The following is a 20,142-nucleotide window of genomic DNA, read 5'->3' as shown; positions in this document are numbered from 1 at the left end:
AACAATTCAATGGGGTTTAGATCCGGACTTTGACAAGTCGATTCTAAAATGCAGAACTTCTTCTCCTGCAACAGTTCTTTTGAATGGCTGAACAAGAAAAGAATCAAGGTGTTGCAATGGCCCAGTCAAAGTCAAGACCTCAACCTGATATAAATGCTGTGGCTGGACCTTAAGAGAGCTGTGCATACTATTTTATTATTATTTATAATGATATATTATATATGTACATATATAATATATTATTATATAATAATAAAAATAGTAAGAAATAACATTTTATTCTATTCTATTTTTATTATTATTTATAATAAAATATTATATATACACAAGTTTTTGTATTGAAAAAGACACACATGGTTTATGTGTCTTTTTCAATACAAAAACTTGTGATCAAACTTACCAGAGTGCTGTCTCCTGATCTCATGCTTCAAACGGTATTGTATGGTTTATTATTGCTTTATGGGTCAAGCACCCAATTTTTTCTACTTGCAAGTGGAGTACCGTCTGCTTCTGTGGAATATATATATATATATATATATATATAATCCACAGAAGCAGACGGTACTCCACTTGCAAGTAGAAAAAATTGGGTGCTTGACCCATAAAGCAATAATAAACCATACAATACCGTTTGAAGCATGAGATCAGGAGACAGCACTCTGGTAAGTTTGTATATATATATATATTTAATAAAAAAATAAATAGATGATACTGTTCTGTGGCTAACGAAATGCTTTTATTTGTGCGAGCTTTCGAGATACACTGATCTCTTCTTCCAACACGGTACTGATACCTCTACATGTATATATATTTACATATACACACATATACAAATATATATATTTACACACAAGCCCAGCAAGCTCAAACGCCCACACCAACCTAATCTTGACTATATGTAATGTCACATAGAGTGCCAGAGGGCTGTGGCAAGTGAATACAGCAAACGACAGGGGGTGCCCAGTGCTACATCCAAATGACAGAACATACATGGTAATAATTACAAGAAATAATGCTTCAGTACTAATAATAATGCTAATACTAATAATTATAAAATATGTTTTTTTAGTTAGATAATAATACTATATATATATATATATATATATATATATATATATATATATATATATATATATAATATTTTATTATAAATAATAATAAAAATAGAATAGAATAAAATGTTATTTCTTACTATTTTTATTATTATATACTTATATATTATATAATAATATATTATAAACAGTACATATATAATATATTATTATAAAAATAAATAAAAATAAAAATACCGGCACGTCATAACGGGGCCTGTATCTCGGGATGCATGGGGTCCCTGGACCTGAAAGCAATGCGGTTCTGCACTGATGACCCGCTGCTCATCTACACTAGTATTAAAATTTATATTGAAACAGCTTCATTACCGTAGCGGCTAACAGCTAAGGCAATGAAGGGGTTAAACCTCAAAAGCCTGTTTCTTGAGGCAGAGTAGTGGATGAAGGGGGTAATAGTCCCTAGGCCTTGCTGAAAGGTTGCAGGAGGAGTTAACACCTTCACTACCATAGCAGTGGGAACCACTATGGCAATGAAGGGGTTAACCAGTCCCACTACCCCCCGTAAGGCTTAAACACCCACCCTTGGGGCTACTACCCCCTTCACCCAATCCTTCTACACCCAAGAAACAAAAATAAACACAACAACCCTACTACCCACCTCCTCTACACCCAACAACCCCCCACAACACATACTGTAAATTAATGGGCAAAATAACTATTATCCATATATGGATTGTGACGGTGAAGGGTTTAACCAGGCCAATAATAAAGTTCTCAGGAGCATCTGGTTACCCCATAACATAGTTGGGGATGTAGGGATTAATTGTTGGTCACCACAATGCCATGTTTCCCCTATACATTAACTGTATTGTCCCCGTTTTGCAGCTAAAGAACTAGCTGCAGTCCTATGAATGAATATACTGTAGAATCTGCAAATTGTATTCGCAACACAAGGGGGAGCTTCTACCAAGTGTCAATTGAATAAGTGTGTCTGTGGTCAGCGGCTCCATTGAAGTTCTGAAGTACTTCCTAAACCGCAGACTCTTCAAAGAAAGTCTTAACCACAAAGTTAAGTGGATAAGTGGTCTGCGGTCTAGCTGAAGTGCCCAGACTGCTACTGTACAATGTATCCAGTGGTCTCGTTAACCAATTAAGGTCAAGTGCTGGAGTGCTTTTGCAGTTACTGAAACCGGCAAGCAGTGATACATTGTGTGCCAATAGTAAAACCGCAAACCACATCACAGAGCTTATTCAATTAGGTAACTCACTTTGGTTAGGAACGAGCTAGCACTCTAATTTTTGGTATACAGTTAGTGGCGAATTTAACATTCACATACATATTGGTTTTATATCCCACGTACATACAGAAGGTACATATAAAAATAAACTGTATTTCAGTATGTTTTAAAATGTAAAGGCAGGAACCCTTTCCTGCCAGCCCAGCAATGAATATATTAACATGTCAATGAGTTAAGGGTGGATGAGCTGAGGGATTTTTCATATCCGTACTTCAAAGGGTACCCTGCAAAGTTGGTGCCCCAGTGTCTAGAGAAGTCCGGAGTTGAAAAGCCTTAGAGACCCTAGGTGTTAGGGTGGCCGGAATATTGTCAAGTACCAGATGCCGGTGCAAAGTATGGGCTATTAACACTTGATAACCAAACCCCAGATTTACTGTCGCCAAGTAAGAGGTTGGGCCCGGTATGCTAAGCAGCTTAGGTTTCCCCTTAGCGCATGCTCTTAGCAGACCGGGAAGCAACTTCTGCCCTTTTTGTGAGCTATTGGCAAGTCGGATAGGTGGGAAAAGTTATTCCCACAGGAGGATTGGCTGGGGATGTTACAGATAGGACCCTTAACCTTATAAAAATGCCTGCAGCCCAGACCTAGAGTGTTCCATCTAAGATTCATCGGATTCAGTTATGATCCGTCCAAGTTACAGCGTCAGCGGTTCCGGAGTGTGAGGGGTTAACTACATCGTAACGAAGATTCGCACCCCTCCTCCAGAATTTGTTTGAGCTAAGGATTCCCGAACTAATCCTGTAAGGAATAAACAAACAACTTTCCTCTGGTGAGATATAGGGGTGGCACCTTTTGCCCCTAGCCGAGAATTGTCGCATGGCTCAAATCGCGCACCCACTTGCATGCGTGTTGGGGTGCCCAGAGACTTTGTTTTCAAGTAATTTGTTCCATGGACATTTGATTTTGCTTCCCCATCCCAGTACGTGTTTATCCAGTGTAATTGTGAAGAATTGTGTGTTTGTCTGAATAAGAAATAAATTACAATTTATTTTGCCCTCCTTGTTGTGCTCAATCCAGAAACCCAGTATTAATGTGTTGATGTGACCTGATCTACCATGACATGGATAAAAGCTAATTTGCCCATTATAAAAGCTAACCGTAGCCATTCAGCATAAATAAAGTAAATAACACTTTCTACTTACCCCTGCCATCATGAAGGGCATCCTCGTCAGCATACTGCAGGTCCGTGTCCTCCGTTGCCAGCAAGAGTATATGAAAAAATACAATCTAATGGCTCCTAACCCCTTAATCACCTTAGCGATTAATAACCGCTATTGTCATTAAGGGGCTAACACCTGTCCTCGATAAGGCCTCAATAAGTGGGTTATGAAGGTTTAAAGACTAGGCCTCTTATTGTCTTCGGTTCCACTGCCACATGCGGTCACGCAACCCCTGCATTTGTGGCACCAGAGGATTAATGAAGGTTCCATCGGCAGAGTGATAAAGGCAGACACTGTCCTGGCCCCGCAGTCTTTTGCTTCCTTGTCTGCGGGTCCGTGGACATCTGTATGTGTAGCCCATCCATGTCAATATGGTACACCTAAGTTCTTTCAATGGGCCAGGTTTATTTCTTCTTTTAATTGCTCAATACTCTTGACCTGACCAAGTATCGTTTCCATTCTTGTACAATAGAGGAGGTCTTGGAATATGAAGGTGCCACGGATTTGATTACAAAAACAGAAGCAAAAAATAATTCTTCATAATCACACATCACGAATAATAAAACTCCAAATAAACAACATCAATGATTTTTCAGTAAGGCAATCTTCATAAGCAAAAAAAAGTACTCTTTACCAAACAAATTTTCCTAGCCTTCTACTCCGATGAGAACACATGCCTTTTCCTTTTGAAAGGACTGCCAGAGTCACATCCATAATGAAGATCTCTGCTGAGGATTGGGGAATTAGAAGGCCCTATTTAGTGAGTCACCTGGCCATATTCTCTGGCACTTTGTAAAGTCTCATGGACCCCTATTTACCAATGGACATTTGAGTCTGCTAAGTAGGCACTTGTCCAACTAATCAACACACCTCAGTGGCTCAATTCCTGGTCTAACCCCGTCCAGTTACCTTTCACACATTTCTGATTACAACTCTCTAACCAGTTATGTTCATCCCTTCTACTAAAAATGAACATGGTTATATAGTTACATAGTATATGAGGTTGAAAATGACATATGTCTATCAAGTTCAACCTACAGTATGCTAAATTTAGATGACAGTTACTTATCGTATATTTGTATTTACATAACTATTGTGACAGAGTCACTGACTCAGTAGGCTGGAATAGTGAATGGAGAGACGCTGCAGCCAGTTCACAAAGTGTTAATCTCCTCAGACAGAAAGAAGCACACCTGCAGCCTAATTAAGCAGGAGGCCTGAGAGACTGCAGGTTTAAAAGCAGGAAGTGACACACACACAGAGAGCTTGTTTTTCCACAGGAGGGTGGTGAGAACTCTCCCGGCTGGGAAGCCGTTGCTGTTGCTCTGGTCCCCCAGTCCTGCGATGAGCTAGGCTACAGGGACCAGCTGGGACCCCAACCCAGGATAAAGATCAAGATCGCTGCGAGGCTGGACACAGCCTGCTCCCCGGAACCGTGTTCCTGTTTGCTACTGGAGCGGCAAAACAGATAAGACATTATTCTTATACGTATCGGTTATCCTTTGTGTAGCATGTTTTGGGCATGACCAGATTAGCTGGCTGTCCTGTTAGTAAGGGTTCAAGAAGTGAGTTAGTGTCCCTAACGGGACTAGGCTTTAATTTTCAAGAAAGTAGTTTCTTAAAGGGACAGTGCACCCATACTTATTTTGGTTGTGGCTAATAAACCACTAGTGTTTAAAGTTTCCCATCGTGTCTAGCGTCTTACTGACCCCGCCGCGAGGCCATCCTGCCACACTATGTATAAACATCCCTATAGTTGCTCATCAGTGAAACGAAATAAATGACCCCTACAGTACCACAAGCATGTTTACAACCTCTACACATTACAATAAACACACTTACAGTATCTTGATTTTTTTTATACATACACAGATTATATTATAACAATCTTATAAGCATTGCTGTTATTCTGCACTAGTAAAACCTAATGTTTTATTTTGTAGGATATTACATATGCAAACAGTTCATTTGTTATCCCAAAATATTAGCTAGAAAATATTACAAATACCAGTGTCAATTTTTTTTAGAGTATAATAAAATCAGGAGTAATTTAATTTAACAAAATAAATACTCACGAACACAAACCGGTGTTTGCCCAGACCATTTGTGATCCTGTAGACATATTCGAACAGATGTGCCAACTAGTCGAAAGCCAGGATTACACTGATAGACCACAGTGTCTCGATAACTGAAACCATCACCACTTATATGTCCATTTACAATTGGATCCGGTGAACCACAGTGGCCAGCTAAAATATATGAATGCAACAAAACAAGTATGTTATACAGTATTTGCGCAACAAGTAGAGTTGTCACTTCTCTGGGTTTGAGTAGGAACTTTTCATTATTTTTCATTTTTTATATAACATTATATTAACTCTGGGCTCCCCTGGTTATTGAAGAGAGAACATTTATCCAATTTACCATCATTTTCTTTTCCTGGAACCATATTATTTATTTATTTAAAAAATGTTTTACCAGGAAGTAATACATTGAGAGTTACCTCTCATATTCAAGTACTGTATGTCCTGGGCATTGAGTTAAGATGACAAATAATACATGGTAACAAATACAGTTACATAAGTGAAACATTATATATAAGTATATATTATAGGCGTATGTAACGGTTATAGGCAAGATTAAAATGTGAGACAGATTTAGTTTTGAAAGAACATAGACCAGTGGCAGATGTGAGAGTCTCCGGTAGGTTGGTCCAGTTGTGGGGTGCACGGTAAGAGAAGGAGGAGCGGCCAGATACTTTTATGAACTTTGTGACCATGAACAGTCTTCTGGAGTCAGATCTCTGATAAGTGCTGCATGTGGTAGGGGTGAGGAGCTTGTTCCGATAGATGGGTAGCTTGCCTAGAAAGTATTTGAAGGCAAGACAGGAAAGATGAACATTGCGCCTAGCCTCAAGTGATGACCAATCTAGTTCTTTGAGCATTTTGCAGTGATGTATGTTGTAGTTGCATTGGAGAACAAAATGGCATATTGAATTGTAGAGGGTGTCCAGTTTGCTAAGGTGAGTTTGGGGTGCCGAGCCATATACTATGTCCCCATAGTCGATAATTGGCATTAGCATCTGCTGTGCGATACGCTTTCTGACCAGCAGACTTAGGGAAGATTTGTTCCTGTAAAGTACAACTAGTTTGGCATAGGTTTTGGATGTCAGTGTATCAATGTGCATTCCGAATGTTAAATGTGGGTCAAACCATATGCCCATGTATTTAAAACTAGTAACAGGAGTTAGGGTGGTGCTAGCGTTGGTTCTGATCTGGAGCTCAGTCATTGGAAGCTTTTAAAAATGTAGCCTTGGTCTCAGAAACCATTGTTACAGTCTTGTTAGTGTTTAAAAACAGTTTGTTTTGGGAAATCCAATTTTCAAGTCTCAAAAAGTCAGAATGAAGTATGTGTTCAAGGTCAGAGAGGCTATGGCTGTGTGCATATAAGATTACGTCATCTATATACATGTGTATTAAAGCTCCCTTGCAAGCTGTAGGAAGATCATTGATGAACACTGAAAAGAGTAGGGGCCCCAGAAGTGATATCCTAGGGGTTGGAGTTAGAGCGTGAGATGGACACATGTTGGGATCTACCTGATAGGTACAACTGCAGCGGCCGTTATTCAAACAAATCACGTGTTGTGTACATCGGAATACCAATGTCATGACGCGGAATTTCTTCCAACGCACGGGAGTGCGGTGAGTGCAGAAAATGGCATTTTAGAGTTCTGTTTTTTAAAAACCTTAAATTGACACAGTAGCACAGTACTGTACACATTGCAATTCATTTCATTGCACCCAAAGAAACAGAATCCATGCAATTCAACAAAGCAATCGCAATAAGCGTGGGTGCCTGGGGCGATTGGCCGCATTCATGCTGCGTGGAGTACAGCATTGCACACGAAATCTGCTTCGTGATTTTTTGGATAATGGCCGCTGCAGCTGTAGGAATGAAACCAATTTAAAACATGCTTCCCAATACCAGAGAACTGGTGTTTGTTAAGCAAGATTACATGTTCAACAGTATCAAAAGCCTTTGCAAAATCTAGGAATACTGCACCAGTGGGTTGTCCCCGTTCCATTCCACACTGGATTTCATTACAAAGTTTTAACAGGTTAGTTACGGTGGAGTGTTTGAGGCAAAAGCCAGATTGGAATTGGCTAGGGAAATTTGTCTTGGTATAGTACTCGCTTAATTGGGAGTGAACACATTGTTCCATGACTTTGGATAGTATTGGGAGAAGAGCGATTGGCCTGTAGTTTGAGAACATGTTTTGTTCCCACTTTTGAAGATTGGGACAACTCTGGCAGTTTTCCAGTTCTTAGGGATATGGCCTACAGACAGGATAGAGTTGACTATGGAAGCAATTGTTTGGCAAAGGCTATGGCGCCCAGTCTAAGGAGCTTAGATTGCAGTAAATCAGGCCCAGATTGGCTGCTAAATTTTAATTTGAGGAGCGCTTGTGTAATCTCTTCTTCGGATACTAGGACAAATTGAAAATTGTGAGCAGTGTTGGGAGAGGGTGGGGCTATAGGGGTACTCACATAATGAGATTCATGTTTGTGGTTTAGGATGTGTTTCGTTAATAAGTTAGTAGCACAACCCACAAAGTGATCATTGCATGCATTTGCAATGTCAGTGGGGTTTGTGAAAGTGATATCCCCCTTAGTGATATTACTTGGTTGTTGATTATTTGAAGGCTGGAATATATCGTTGATAACCTTCTAGAAGTTAGCTGGGTTTAATGTATTCTGGAGAAGATTGTCGGAGTAATATTGTGCTTTTGCAAGTCTTATTTGCCTTTTGCACATGTTCCGCAGGCATCTCTAGTGATTACGATCCTGAGTTACTGTATCTTTCATCCATGACAAAACTATGAATCTGTTTGCAGCATGTACCCAGCATGTACCTGGATCTTGTTGGTGATAGCCCCAGATTTTCCAAGGCAAGTTTAAGGCAAGTTTTAGAATAATCGTCGGCGCATCTGTATGACAGAGGAACTACAGATGCAGCGGCCGTTATTCAAACAAATCACAGAGCCGTTTTCGTGTGTGCTGCTCAACGCAGCCAATCACGCGGTTCCTTTGTTTGAATTTCATGGATCCCGATTTCTTCGGGTGCAATTCTTCGCGTTTCCGTGGCAGAAATGAATTAATTGTAATGTGTACAGTACTGTGTCAATTTGCAGGTGTTTAAAACCCAGAACTCTAAAATGCCATTTTCTGCACTCGATAAAAACGCGCTAACTTGTGGTCATGACTCGCCATGACATGGGTATTCCGAAGTATGCAAAGCGTGATATGTTTGAATAATGGAAGCTGCATCTGTATCGTGACATAAAAAACTCATGCATTTAGTCCTGCACAATCAACTCTCTTTAGATGTCCCCTCTAAACTAAGGACTCACACTGGTTTAGGAAGTGACGCTTGCAGTAACTTCGATGCCGATTTCTGCAACCCTTCCAGCTTCTTCCAACTGATTTACTTTCCTGTCTGCACAGCGTTCCAAGCGGCAGATTGCATTAATTTTTATAAGGCTGTCACTCAGTTGCCTCTCTGACGTCATTGTCACTTTGTTCAGAGCGCTAAAGGCATTTCTGCACAGCCGTGCATGTGCCTAGGTGTACAAAATAACAAACACTACTCCTAGCTGTAGGACAGGAAAAAGGCTACCTGCAGGTAGGAGGAGGAGCCTTTTATGGTACTATCTGCAGAATTCAATTTCCTGTCCTACTCAAGCAAAGGATGGACTTAACCTTTTGAAGCCCACTGTCATGGGGAACATGAAAAAAAATAACGTACATCTTTTTTTGTTCTTCACTGATTAAGTGATAGCTTTTGTTCTCAGACTGCTGCATTAAGCTCTTGCCCATGGCCCACATCCACTTCATGTTTCAGCGTCTAAAGGATGGAAAGATGACAGCCCCAGCTAAAAATCCTAATTGTATTAGTTAAATGTGTTAAGTAAAGCTGCTTTTTCCCATTTGTATGTAGTTTACCATTCCAGTAGCTGTATTGATCTGGAATAGTATACATTCGTTTTTCTCTCTCCCTTCCATTCCAGCAAAAGCCTTATTTCACATATCCCAGGGAGGTGAGACTTCAGGTTGTGACAATCTGGCCAAGCTCCAATGTGAAGCTTAATGAACAACCATGAATATTTACTTTTGCCAACATGTCTAATTTTCATATCGTATTTGAACAATTCCATAAAAAACTGCATTTTCCTTATGATATGCATTTGCAATAAGTGCTTAATTAGTTCATTGAGATGCAAATCCACATAACAATTTCTGGTTTTGCCTTGAAATTCACTGATTAAAGATTTTTAAATAGGCCCCAAATAATTCAACACATTTTAATACACGTAGAAAAATAAAGCAAATTGAGAAAGGCCAACACCTTGGTGTTTGTTTTAGTTCTGTTTCTAAACATGCTTTGTGTTTTAGTTTGGTTTTGTATATACCCAGATGGCTAACTTTGTTTTCAGTGAATATGCAAATTGATCCACAAATGGAAAAATGTTGAAAGGGAAACATATACCTGTTTACATTGTATGTTTTACTTTGATACGAATAGAATCTTGAACTTATTACTGAACTCTTTATTTTAGCTACCTAGATATTGAAAATTGTATGCAATGTTATTTTCCATCATAGTGTAATTATTTGTAATGTCTGTCCAAGACACGCATGTACATCTGAAGAAAATATTTTTAGATCTTTAAGGCAGCAACATTTATAAAGAAATGTCATATTGGTTCAGGAAACGCCACTGCATACAGTTCTATCTATTAACCATAACCCCCCTACCCAATAATCAAAATAGTGAAACATACAGTATAATGCATTCTAAATCATTAAAAGAAAATACATTTGAAACTAAAAATAATTGTATACCATATGGTTTAGCATTAGATATGTCCAATACAAAAGCAGATGAACCCAGTTTATGTCACAGTGTTAGACCTCTATGTAAACATGGGAAAGTAACTTTATTTCCTTGTATACTGGCATCACTGTCAGTCATATTTCTTAAAGTATTTTTATTATCATACAGTTTGTTTTGCTTTTAATTTATAGTACAATTGGGTAGCATTGGTATTTTGAGTTTAGTTTGAATAGAGAACATATTTACCCAAGCATCGAGTATCAGTGCTGCTCCAGAGACCATTAGCCAAACACTCTCTTACATGGGACCCAACAAGTGTATAACCTGTGTTACAGGTAAATATGGTAGTAGCTCCATATACATTCAAAGTTCCAATAGTATTACCATTTGGTGGTGTAGGTAGATCACCACATGAAATAACTGTGGAAATAAGACAATTTATAAATTAAAACAATCCCATGAAACAAATGTGTTTGCTGAATTAACAAGTGATATGCAGATGTTATGCATCAATGTGATTACTGATAAATAGAGATGGGCATTTTTTTTTGCGAATTTGGATCCACAGCGGAACAGCCGGTTCCTTTGGCGGATCAATATCAAAATGGGCGATTCACATTTTACAGATTTATTATTACCAATACAATCCGCGGATTCTGCAACCTGTGATTGGATTTGTAGAATCCGGATTCTGCAACCTGTTGGCGGATTCTTAAGAATTTGCCAACTGATTGCTGAATCCACGGATTGGATTGTACAAATCCATCCACGTGTTTTTTCCAATGGCGGTTTTGATGAATCCATGCAGATTAAAACCAACCACATCCATTTGCGGATTTTACCCCACAAAACGGATTTTGGAGGGAAAATACTAAAAAATCAGGGAAACAGATTTGGGAGAATTCGCCCATCTCTATTGGTAAGCAATGATTCATATGTTTGATATTGATTATTAATATTTATAGTCAACTTGGAAGACAGCTGTTGTTCTCTGTACCTAAACTATAGATTTAATTTCAATATTTTATGATTAACCTATTAAAGTGAAAACAAATACAGAAGTCAATTTAAACAATGGGCTGCAATAACTTTCTATCCCAGATAAAAAATAAATAAGTTAACTCCATGAAAGATTCAGGTTCCACTAAAAGGCTTGGCTTTATTCAGAGCCTGAATCTGATTGAATGGCCATTTCCCATGATCTGTTATTTATATTATCTGTTATTTATTTGATTACCACATGTATTACTACTGTGAAGCGCTATGTACATTAATGGCGCTATATAAATAAAGACATACATACAATACAATTTTTCAAAAAGAACTGCAAAATAAATGTGCACTCCGTATATTTCAATTATTGCAACTGAACTTCATTAATAGATGACAAACTTTATTAAACCACAATCAGAAAAAAGTCATTTCTAAAATATTTAATTTAGCGGCATCAACAGTTATATGTACAGTACACAGAGGTGTAACCCCTGTGTCACTGTTATTGATGTGCGCTTATGATGATAACCTAAAATAACCCAGTTTTACTATTTTAAATAATGTATTTTTACTTGTTTGCCCATTAGTGCTAATGATATACAAAATAAGTGTACCCCCTAACATTGCATATCAACTAAAGGTCCTTCAGGTTAACGCATGGAATTAATTTTAGATTATTTAGGTATTAAGTAATTTCAAAATATTTTGCATATCTAAATTAGCATGTCCTTTGTTCACAGGTATCTCTCTTATATAATAAACCTCTCTGGATAGACATTGTTACAGGGAATTCTTCTTTTGCATATAATTAGCACTAATGTATAATATACTAACGCTAGGGTCTGTTACAGATTCAACTGCATTTATTACTGCATTTGTGAGCTTTGAATGTACCTGTTAGCACTTAATGAGGCGTTTCCTTGTAGACAGCAGTCTTAGCAATAGTGCCCAATGTCATGCAGGAGCTGCATTGGCAAATAAGTATCTTGCATTAAATGGGGGATGGAGAAACGTGAAGCAAAAAGTGGAGAAGGCGGTGGACTGTGAATAAAGTAGGGCTTAGCACAAAAAAAGGTATACAAATGTTTTATTGGGCCCATGACCACATGAATGGAAAAAAGGCAAAAGTATATCTTACGCATATCGCGCATAAGCGCTTTGTCCAGAAGTGAGTAACATCCAAAGTTATACACTGCATGACATTGGGGCTGTATGGACAAATTATTCAATTGTCTGCTTATGGCTACACTCCAGGGAACAGTCTTTTGGAACAAGGGCTTTCACCTAACTCAACACTCACCTGTCAAACAGGGCGTAATCCCCTGTAATCTTATAAGTGTCAAACAACTACCCTCAATAGTTATACATACTGTATATAAAACAATATACAGTATATAGTATACATGTATAACATGTATTCATGTGTCTGGACTGTTCCTTATACGGATTAAACAATGACTGTACCGCCCCATGTGGAATTACATCAGATATATCAAATAACAGAATCCATTCGTATCCATTATCGATTAACTATACACCATATTTCTATGCATTACCGATAATGGACTTTATTGTTCCACTGTTTTCTTTAAATGGGGAATGGATGGAAGGCAGGTTAGTATAATTATGTCATAAAGCATTAGTAAGACCACACCATGAATATGGAGTACAGTTTAGAGCACCACTCCATGAAAAATACATTATGGAACTGGATAACATGCAGAGAAGAGCCACCAAATTTAATAGAGGTGGGGGTGAAAAATCTGATTTATGAGGAGAGGCTAGCTACTGTCATTTAGATTTGTTTACATTAGAAAAGAGGTGTCAAAGAGGGGATATGATAAATGTATACAAATATATTAAGGGTCAATACAAGGAGCTTTCAAACTAACAATTTATCCTAAAGGCAGAACCAACGACATGGGGTCATCCCGTAAGGTTGGAGGAAAGGAGATTTCACCAGCAACAAAGGAAATGAATCTTTACATGAGGTGCCGTTATAATGTGGGATTCATTACCCATGGAGACTGTGATGGCAGATACAATAGATATCTTAAAAAATAGGTTGGACATCTTTTTAGAAAGGAAAGGTATACTGGGAAATAACAAATAAGTAAACATGGGAAGAATGTTGAACCAGGGAGAAATCTAATTGCCATTATTTGGAGTCAGGAAGGATTTTTTTTTCTTATTATGAGACATAGGCCCTCATGCACTAAACGCCGATAAAAAAAATCACCACGTTTTTTAAATCGCTATTTTTGATAGCGTTGCTATCATGGTATGCAGAAAGCCCCGAATACCAGTGATAGCAACATTTGCAAAAATGGCGAGCAGCTGGCGACAAGATGATCGCCCCTCTGACAAGGGCTCACCTGGTGAGTTTTATCTGCTGCAGTAAGAGAGATGCCTCTCCCTGCGTAAATCTCGCCCAAAATGAAAGTTTTTTCATTTACATTTTATTACTAGTGTAGATGAGCAGGGGCTCTCCGGAGCAGAAACGCATTGATTTGATGTTCTGAGACCCCCTGCTTCCCGAGACACAGGCCCCGTTATGGGGTGCCAGTATCTCCTATGCATTTAAAACTCACCATCGCGGGACATTTACATGCATAGGATATACCAGTACCCCATAACGGGGCCTGTATCTCAGGAAGCAGGGGTCCGCGGACCTCAAATAACAAAGGTTCTTCTCTGGAACCCCCTGCTCATCTACACTAGTATTAAAATTTATATTAAAATATGTAATAACCACAAATACACAACCAACCCTCTGTGCCCCCACATAAAACCATTATTTATTTATTTTAACACAAGATTGATAACAAAGGCCGGCGGGTGTCCCCGGATGGTCCCCACGGTTGTCCGGGGGTCTTCAGGTAGTCTCCACGAGTGTCCATGGGCCTCCAGGTGGTCCCCGCGGGTGTCTGGGGGTCCCACAAGGGGTTCCTCGGGTGGTCCCAGCGGGTCCCCGCTGGCCTTCAGTACCAACCCTGTTGTAAAATAAATAAAGATAACATACATTTCAATAAATACACCATCCCCCCCTCCACCAAACACATCATACAGTACAGTAATGGGCAAAAGAACTATTATCCAGATATGGATAATTGTTCTTTTGCCCATTATTTAATCAAACATTAGCCAGACAGCATAAATAAAGTAAATAAAAACTATTCTACTTACCCCTGCCATCATGAAGGGCATCCTCGTCAGCATACTGCAGGGTCATCCAGCCAGCAAGAATACCCACAAAAATACAATCTAATGGCCCCTAACCCCTTAATTACCTTAGCGGTTAATAACCGCTATAGTAATTAAGGGGTTAACTCACCCTCCACCACAACCCACCCAGGGGGCCTGAACACTCTCTCCAGGCCACTACCCCCACCCTCCACCCATTCATTGGTACAGTGGGTAAATTATGCCCATATTATATGGGCATGATTTAACACTATAGCAATAAATGGTGAAGCTACCAAAAAACAGGCCCAAAATACAACACATTACATATAAAAATCACCACATTACAAATGCCAATAAACCAATTGATTGGCACAGTGGGTACATCATGCCCATATAATATGGGCATGATTTTACACTATGCCAGTCAATGGTCAACCTACAAAAAAATCAATCACCAATAATATCCAATGTAATCCAAACAATCACCAAATAAAAAATAAATAAACAAGTAAACACAAATAAATTACCACCAATCAATCAAATACCAAATTAACACCAGAATTAACTATTCCAACAGCAACACAAAACCATCATTAAATAAAATAAATCTCCAAATTAACACCATCATTGAAAATCAAAACACAAAAAATAAACCCCTATTAAAATGCAAACATCAAAGAAAACCCAGAAATAAACAATTAACCATTAACTAGCATAGTTATATTATATGGGCATGATGTACCCACTGTGCCAATCAATTGGTTTATTGGCATTTGTAATGTGGTGATTTTTATATGTAATGTGTTGTATTTTGGGCCTGTTTTTTGGTAGCTTCCCCATTTATTGCTATAGTGTTAAATTATGCCCATATTATATAGGCATAATGTACCCACTGTACCAATGAATGGGTGGAGGGTAGGGGAAGTGGCCTGGGGAGGGTGGTTATGCCTTTTGGATGGGTTGTGGTGGAGGGTGGGTTAACCCGCTTATTGCTATAGCTGTTATTAACCGCTAAGGTGATTAAGATGTTAGGGGCCATTAGATTGTATTTTTGTGGGTATTCTTGCTGGCTGGATGACCCTGCAGTATGCTGACAAGGATACCCTTCATGATGGCAGGGATAAGAAGAATGGTTTTTATTTACTTTATTTATGCTGCCTGGCTAATGTTTATTTAATAATGGGAAAATTAGCTATTATCCATACCAGGATAATAGTTATTTTGGCCATTACTCTACTGTATGATGTGTTTGGTGGGGGGAGGTGTATTTATTGAAATGCATGCCATCTTTATTTATTTTACAACTTGGTTGGTACTGAAGGCAAGCGTGGACCCATGGGAACCACTCGAGGACCACCAGACACCCACAGGGACCACCCAAGGACACCCAGACACCCACGGGGACCACCCAGGTACCCCTGTGGGGCCTCTGGACACCAATGGTAACCACTCGAGGGCCACCCAGACACCCGTAGGAAGAACAGAGGGCACCCAGACAACCTAGGGTATGACCTAGGGACTCCTAGACACCCATGGAGACCATCCAGGGAACCCTTGTGGGGCCCCCAGACACCCGTGGGGACCACCTGGAAGACCACAGACACACATGGGGACCACCTGCGGGCCCACAGACACCCGTGGGGACAATGTGAGGACCCCCAGACACAAGTGGAAACCCCACGGAGACACCCACTGGCCTCTGTTATCAATCCTGTGTTAAAATAAATAAATAATGGTTTTATATGGGTGTACAGGGGGTGGGTTATGTATTGGTGCTTATTACATATTGTAATGTTTATTGGGGGCAGAGGAGGTGAGTAAAAGACCAAGTATCCCCTCTGCCCCTCAAAAAGCTGTTTTTGTCCCTTAACCCCTTCATTGCCTTAGTGGTTAGCCGCTAAGGTAATGAAGTTGCCTGTAAATGCACTTTTATTGCATTGGATTGATGATGAGGGTCTTTGGTGCTGATATTAATGGATATCAGCTCCTGAGACTCCCGGCATCAATCCGCTACAGGAAAAATGCATTTATTTTTCAAAGTCCCGTTTCGCCGCTTATCGGCAGCTTCTCACAAACTTTTCCTGACGAGACGATTTGGAGCGGAAATCACAATTCTAGAGCGGTGATTAGCCTCGATAAGCTAATTGGGGCTACTAGAATAGCGTGAGTTTGAAAAGCTGGCGATAAGAGGCGATAAGTGGCTTATCGCCGTGCGTTTGGTGATTTATTTTTCATTGGCAAAAATTTTTGACGAAAAGCTCTCTTATCGTCAACTCATCGGGGCTTACTGAATCGATGTAGCCTTTTTTGGCGATAAGGTAGCAATAAGTGGCTTCTCGCTACTTACTGCATGAAGCCCATAATTGGATAATCCAGCGCCTGAAAAAAAAGTCAAACATCAAATGTTGAGATCTGACCATATAGTAATGTCCAATCTGGATGGTCCAGGAACCTTCAGGTGTGTCTCGGGGGCGGTCTCACAGTATGTGGAAATAAACACATGTGCATATCATAGTGTATAACTGTTGATTAACAACCAGACAGACAAACTAACATACAAACAAACCACTGAACCACACCTAAGGATAGGCTATAAAACTAATTTAATAAAATATAAAGTACTATAAAACAGACATATGTCTTGATCAAGGGGGTAATTGACTCAAATGATGTTAATTCAGTGAGAAAAATTGTAATCCTACTTACAACAAGCAGGATTCCAAATAGCGTTCTGGATAGTCTATATCCTATATGGCAGACTTCACACGGATGCTTGCGTTTTCCCTCAAGGGTATCTCTACTCACTGGTAGTGATGCAGCAAACGCCGATGCTCCGGTGCCTCTTTCACTCTCCTCACAGTCCGCTCTAAGCAGCTCTCACACGGACGCCATGCATCTGGTATACCAGTGCATCCTGCAATCTCCTAGTGGACTTGACAAGCTGCGTGCGCAATGCGGAAGTGGTAGCTACCCTCCGCTCGTCTCAACCAGCTCAATTCAGTCTGAACTCCCAATATCAGTAGTGGTGAATGCCTTCACCTCTGAACCCTACACGTTTCGTGAAACGTCACTTCCTCAGGGATATGTGATTTGGATAGGCATATCTCATACTTATACCCACACAAATTAATTCGTAATTAATAAAAACAATTTTGCAATAAAAACAATTTTGCAGGTAAAGAGACTAAAAAAGTCTCGTACATAAAACAAAATTACACATACAAACAACATATAATACCAAACAGTCAACAGTAAACAATCAGCAGTAATTCCATAGGAGCCTCACAAATAGCATACATATATGCATCCAACACTTTCAAGAAGAATTGCTTGATAAATGAGCTAGAGATGTGATAAAATAGCCATTCATAAGCTTAGTATTTAATATGAATGGCTATTTTATCACATTTCTAACTCATTTATCAAGCAATTCTTCTTGAAAGTGTTGGATGCATATATTCATGGTATTTGTGAGGCTCCTATGGAATTACTCCTAATTGTTTACTGTTTGTTTGTCTCCAATGGAACACGTGTAAAGGAATTAATAATAATATCTTCAGGCCCCTATGGAATTACTGCTGGTTTTTACTGTTGACTGTTTGGTATTATATGTTATGATTGTATGTGCAATTTTGTTTAGCTTTATGTATGATATGCTGAGACTTTTTTTAGTCTCTTTACCTATCAAATTGTTTTTATTGCAAAATTGTTTTTATTAATTACTAATTAATTTGTGTGGGTATAAGTATGAGATATGCCTATCCACATCACATATCCTTGAGGAAGTGACGTTTCACGAAACGTTTAGGGTTCAGAGGTGAAGGCATTCACCACTACTGATCTTGGGAGTTCAGACTGAATTGAGCTATTTGAGCCAAGCGGAGTGTAGCTACCACTTCCGCTTTGCACATGCTGCTTTTCAAGTCCGCGAGGAGATTGCAGGAGGCACTGGTATACCAGATGCATGGCGTCCATGTGAGAGCTGCTTAGAGAGGACGGTGGGGAGAGTGACAGAAACACTGGAGCATTGGCGTATGCAGCGTCACTACCAGTGAGTTGAGAGTACACTTGAGGGACAACGCAAGCATCCGTGTGAAGTCTGCCATATACAGTAGGATAGAGATTAACCACAACGCAATTTGGAATCCTGCTTGTCATAAGTAAGGTTCCTATTTTTCTCTCTGGATGGACATCATCTGAGTCAATTACCCCTTTGATCAAGACATATGTCTGTTTTATAGTTGTAACCCTGTTTCCCCCACCCAATCTCATATAGAGTCTATCTTGGGGAAAGCTGCTCTGGTTACACATTGTAGTGTGGTGCAGACCTGCTGGTAACAGGAGGGCCTGGGTTTCCCACCTGATGTTATGGGGGAGGTCAGGACAGGCTTCTGGGGTCTTGCCCGAATCGTGCTCACGGTGACAGCGCCTCCATCTCTTGCACTGTGGGGGGAGAAATCTCTGTAGAAGAATTACCTCTTCCCCTTCCTGATAGATTTCAGTCTCATTCAACGGTCTTGTGAACAGATGATCTTTATTCAGTCTCTCTCTCAATCACAGCAGTCTACATCTTATACTGATTCCAGTCTTTATCCCTCAGGTCTTCACCTTTAGAATGTCCCTGGACCTTAACACCCATCCACTGGCCACCAGGAGCAGTCCTTGCTCTTCCCTTATCCCCTGATGGGATAAGAGGAAATGGTTTCCCTCCGCTCCCCTAAGGGAGGGCCTCAAACTGCCAGAGCCCTGAATGCTTGGTTAGGTTAAACCGGTCTCTCTCAATGGTAGAAACAACTGACTAAATTGAGGAAATGCAGCTCCTTAAGTCAGTTCCAGTAAGAACCATCCCCCTGTCCCTGATTGGACAACAGGCCTGATTGCACTACCTTCTCTGACTCACTGAGCTGCAAGGTGTGGGGAAAACCCATGATTACTCCTGGCACCTACCCTTACTAGGGATTACTGCCAGGAGGAAGGCAGATTTATAGCCCAAAACCAGCCAGGACTACATAGTATTTTATATTTGATAAAATTAGTTTTCTAGTGTATCATTAGGTGTTGTTTAGTGGTTTGTTTGTATGTTAGTTTGTCTGTCTGTTTGTTAGTATTTGTATTGTTTATCAACAGTTATCAGCAGTTATACACTATAATATTCTCATGTGTTTATTTCCACATATTGTGAGACCGCCTCCGAGACACACCTGAAGGTTCCCGGACAATCCAGACTGGACATTACTATATGTTCAGATCTTAACTTTTGATGTTTGGACTTTTTTTTTAGGCGCTGGTTTATATTTGTGTTATGCTATTTTGTCTGATCTGTATCGGTCAGTCTTTCCTGGCAGCTTGGCTTATATTTATAATATTCTGGTATTCACTATAGTGTCATAGTTACACTAAGTATATTTCACAGCATTAACACTATTAGCACATTTCTTTTTGCATAATTGGATAATGTTTTCCTTGGGTTTTTTGTTTGCCTTGCTCTGGATCACTATACTGTAAATACAAATTTAATCTGTCGCCTACATTTAGCATAGGTTGAACTTGATGGACATGTC

General features: G+C 39.6%; 1 protein-coding gene across 1 annotated transcript in view; it reads right to left on the bottom strand.

The window, feature by feature from the left end:
* CSMD1 (CUB and Sushi multiple domains 1) overlaps positions 1-20,142 on the bottom strand; it is a 2,556,145-nt gene that overhangs the window by 142,737 nt on the left and 2,393,266 nt on the right. The window contains exons 52-53 of the mRNA XM_075598211.1: positions 10,649-10,822; positions 5,584-5,757 (exon numbers count right to left, since the gene is read on the bottom strand). Of these exons, the coding sequence (XP_075454326.1) occupies positions 5,584-5,757; positions 10,649-10,822 (348 nt within the window). The remainder of the gene's footprint in view (positions 1-5,583; positions 5,758-10,648; positions 10,823-20,142) is intronic.

Source organism: Ascaphus truei, chromosome 4 (assembly GCF_040206685.1).
Source record: "Ascaphus truei isolate aAscTru1 chromosome 4, aAscTru1.hap1, whole genome shotgun sequence".
NCBI lineage: Eukaryota > Metazoa > Chordata > Amphibia > Anura > Ascaphidae > Ascaphus > Ascaphus truei.
This window is presented reverse-complemented; position numbering and strand designations above follow the sequence as displayed.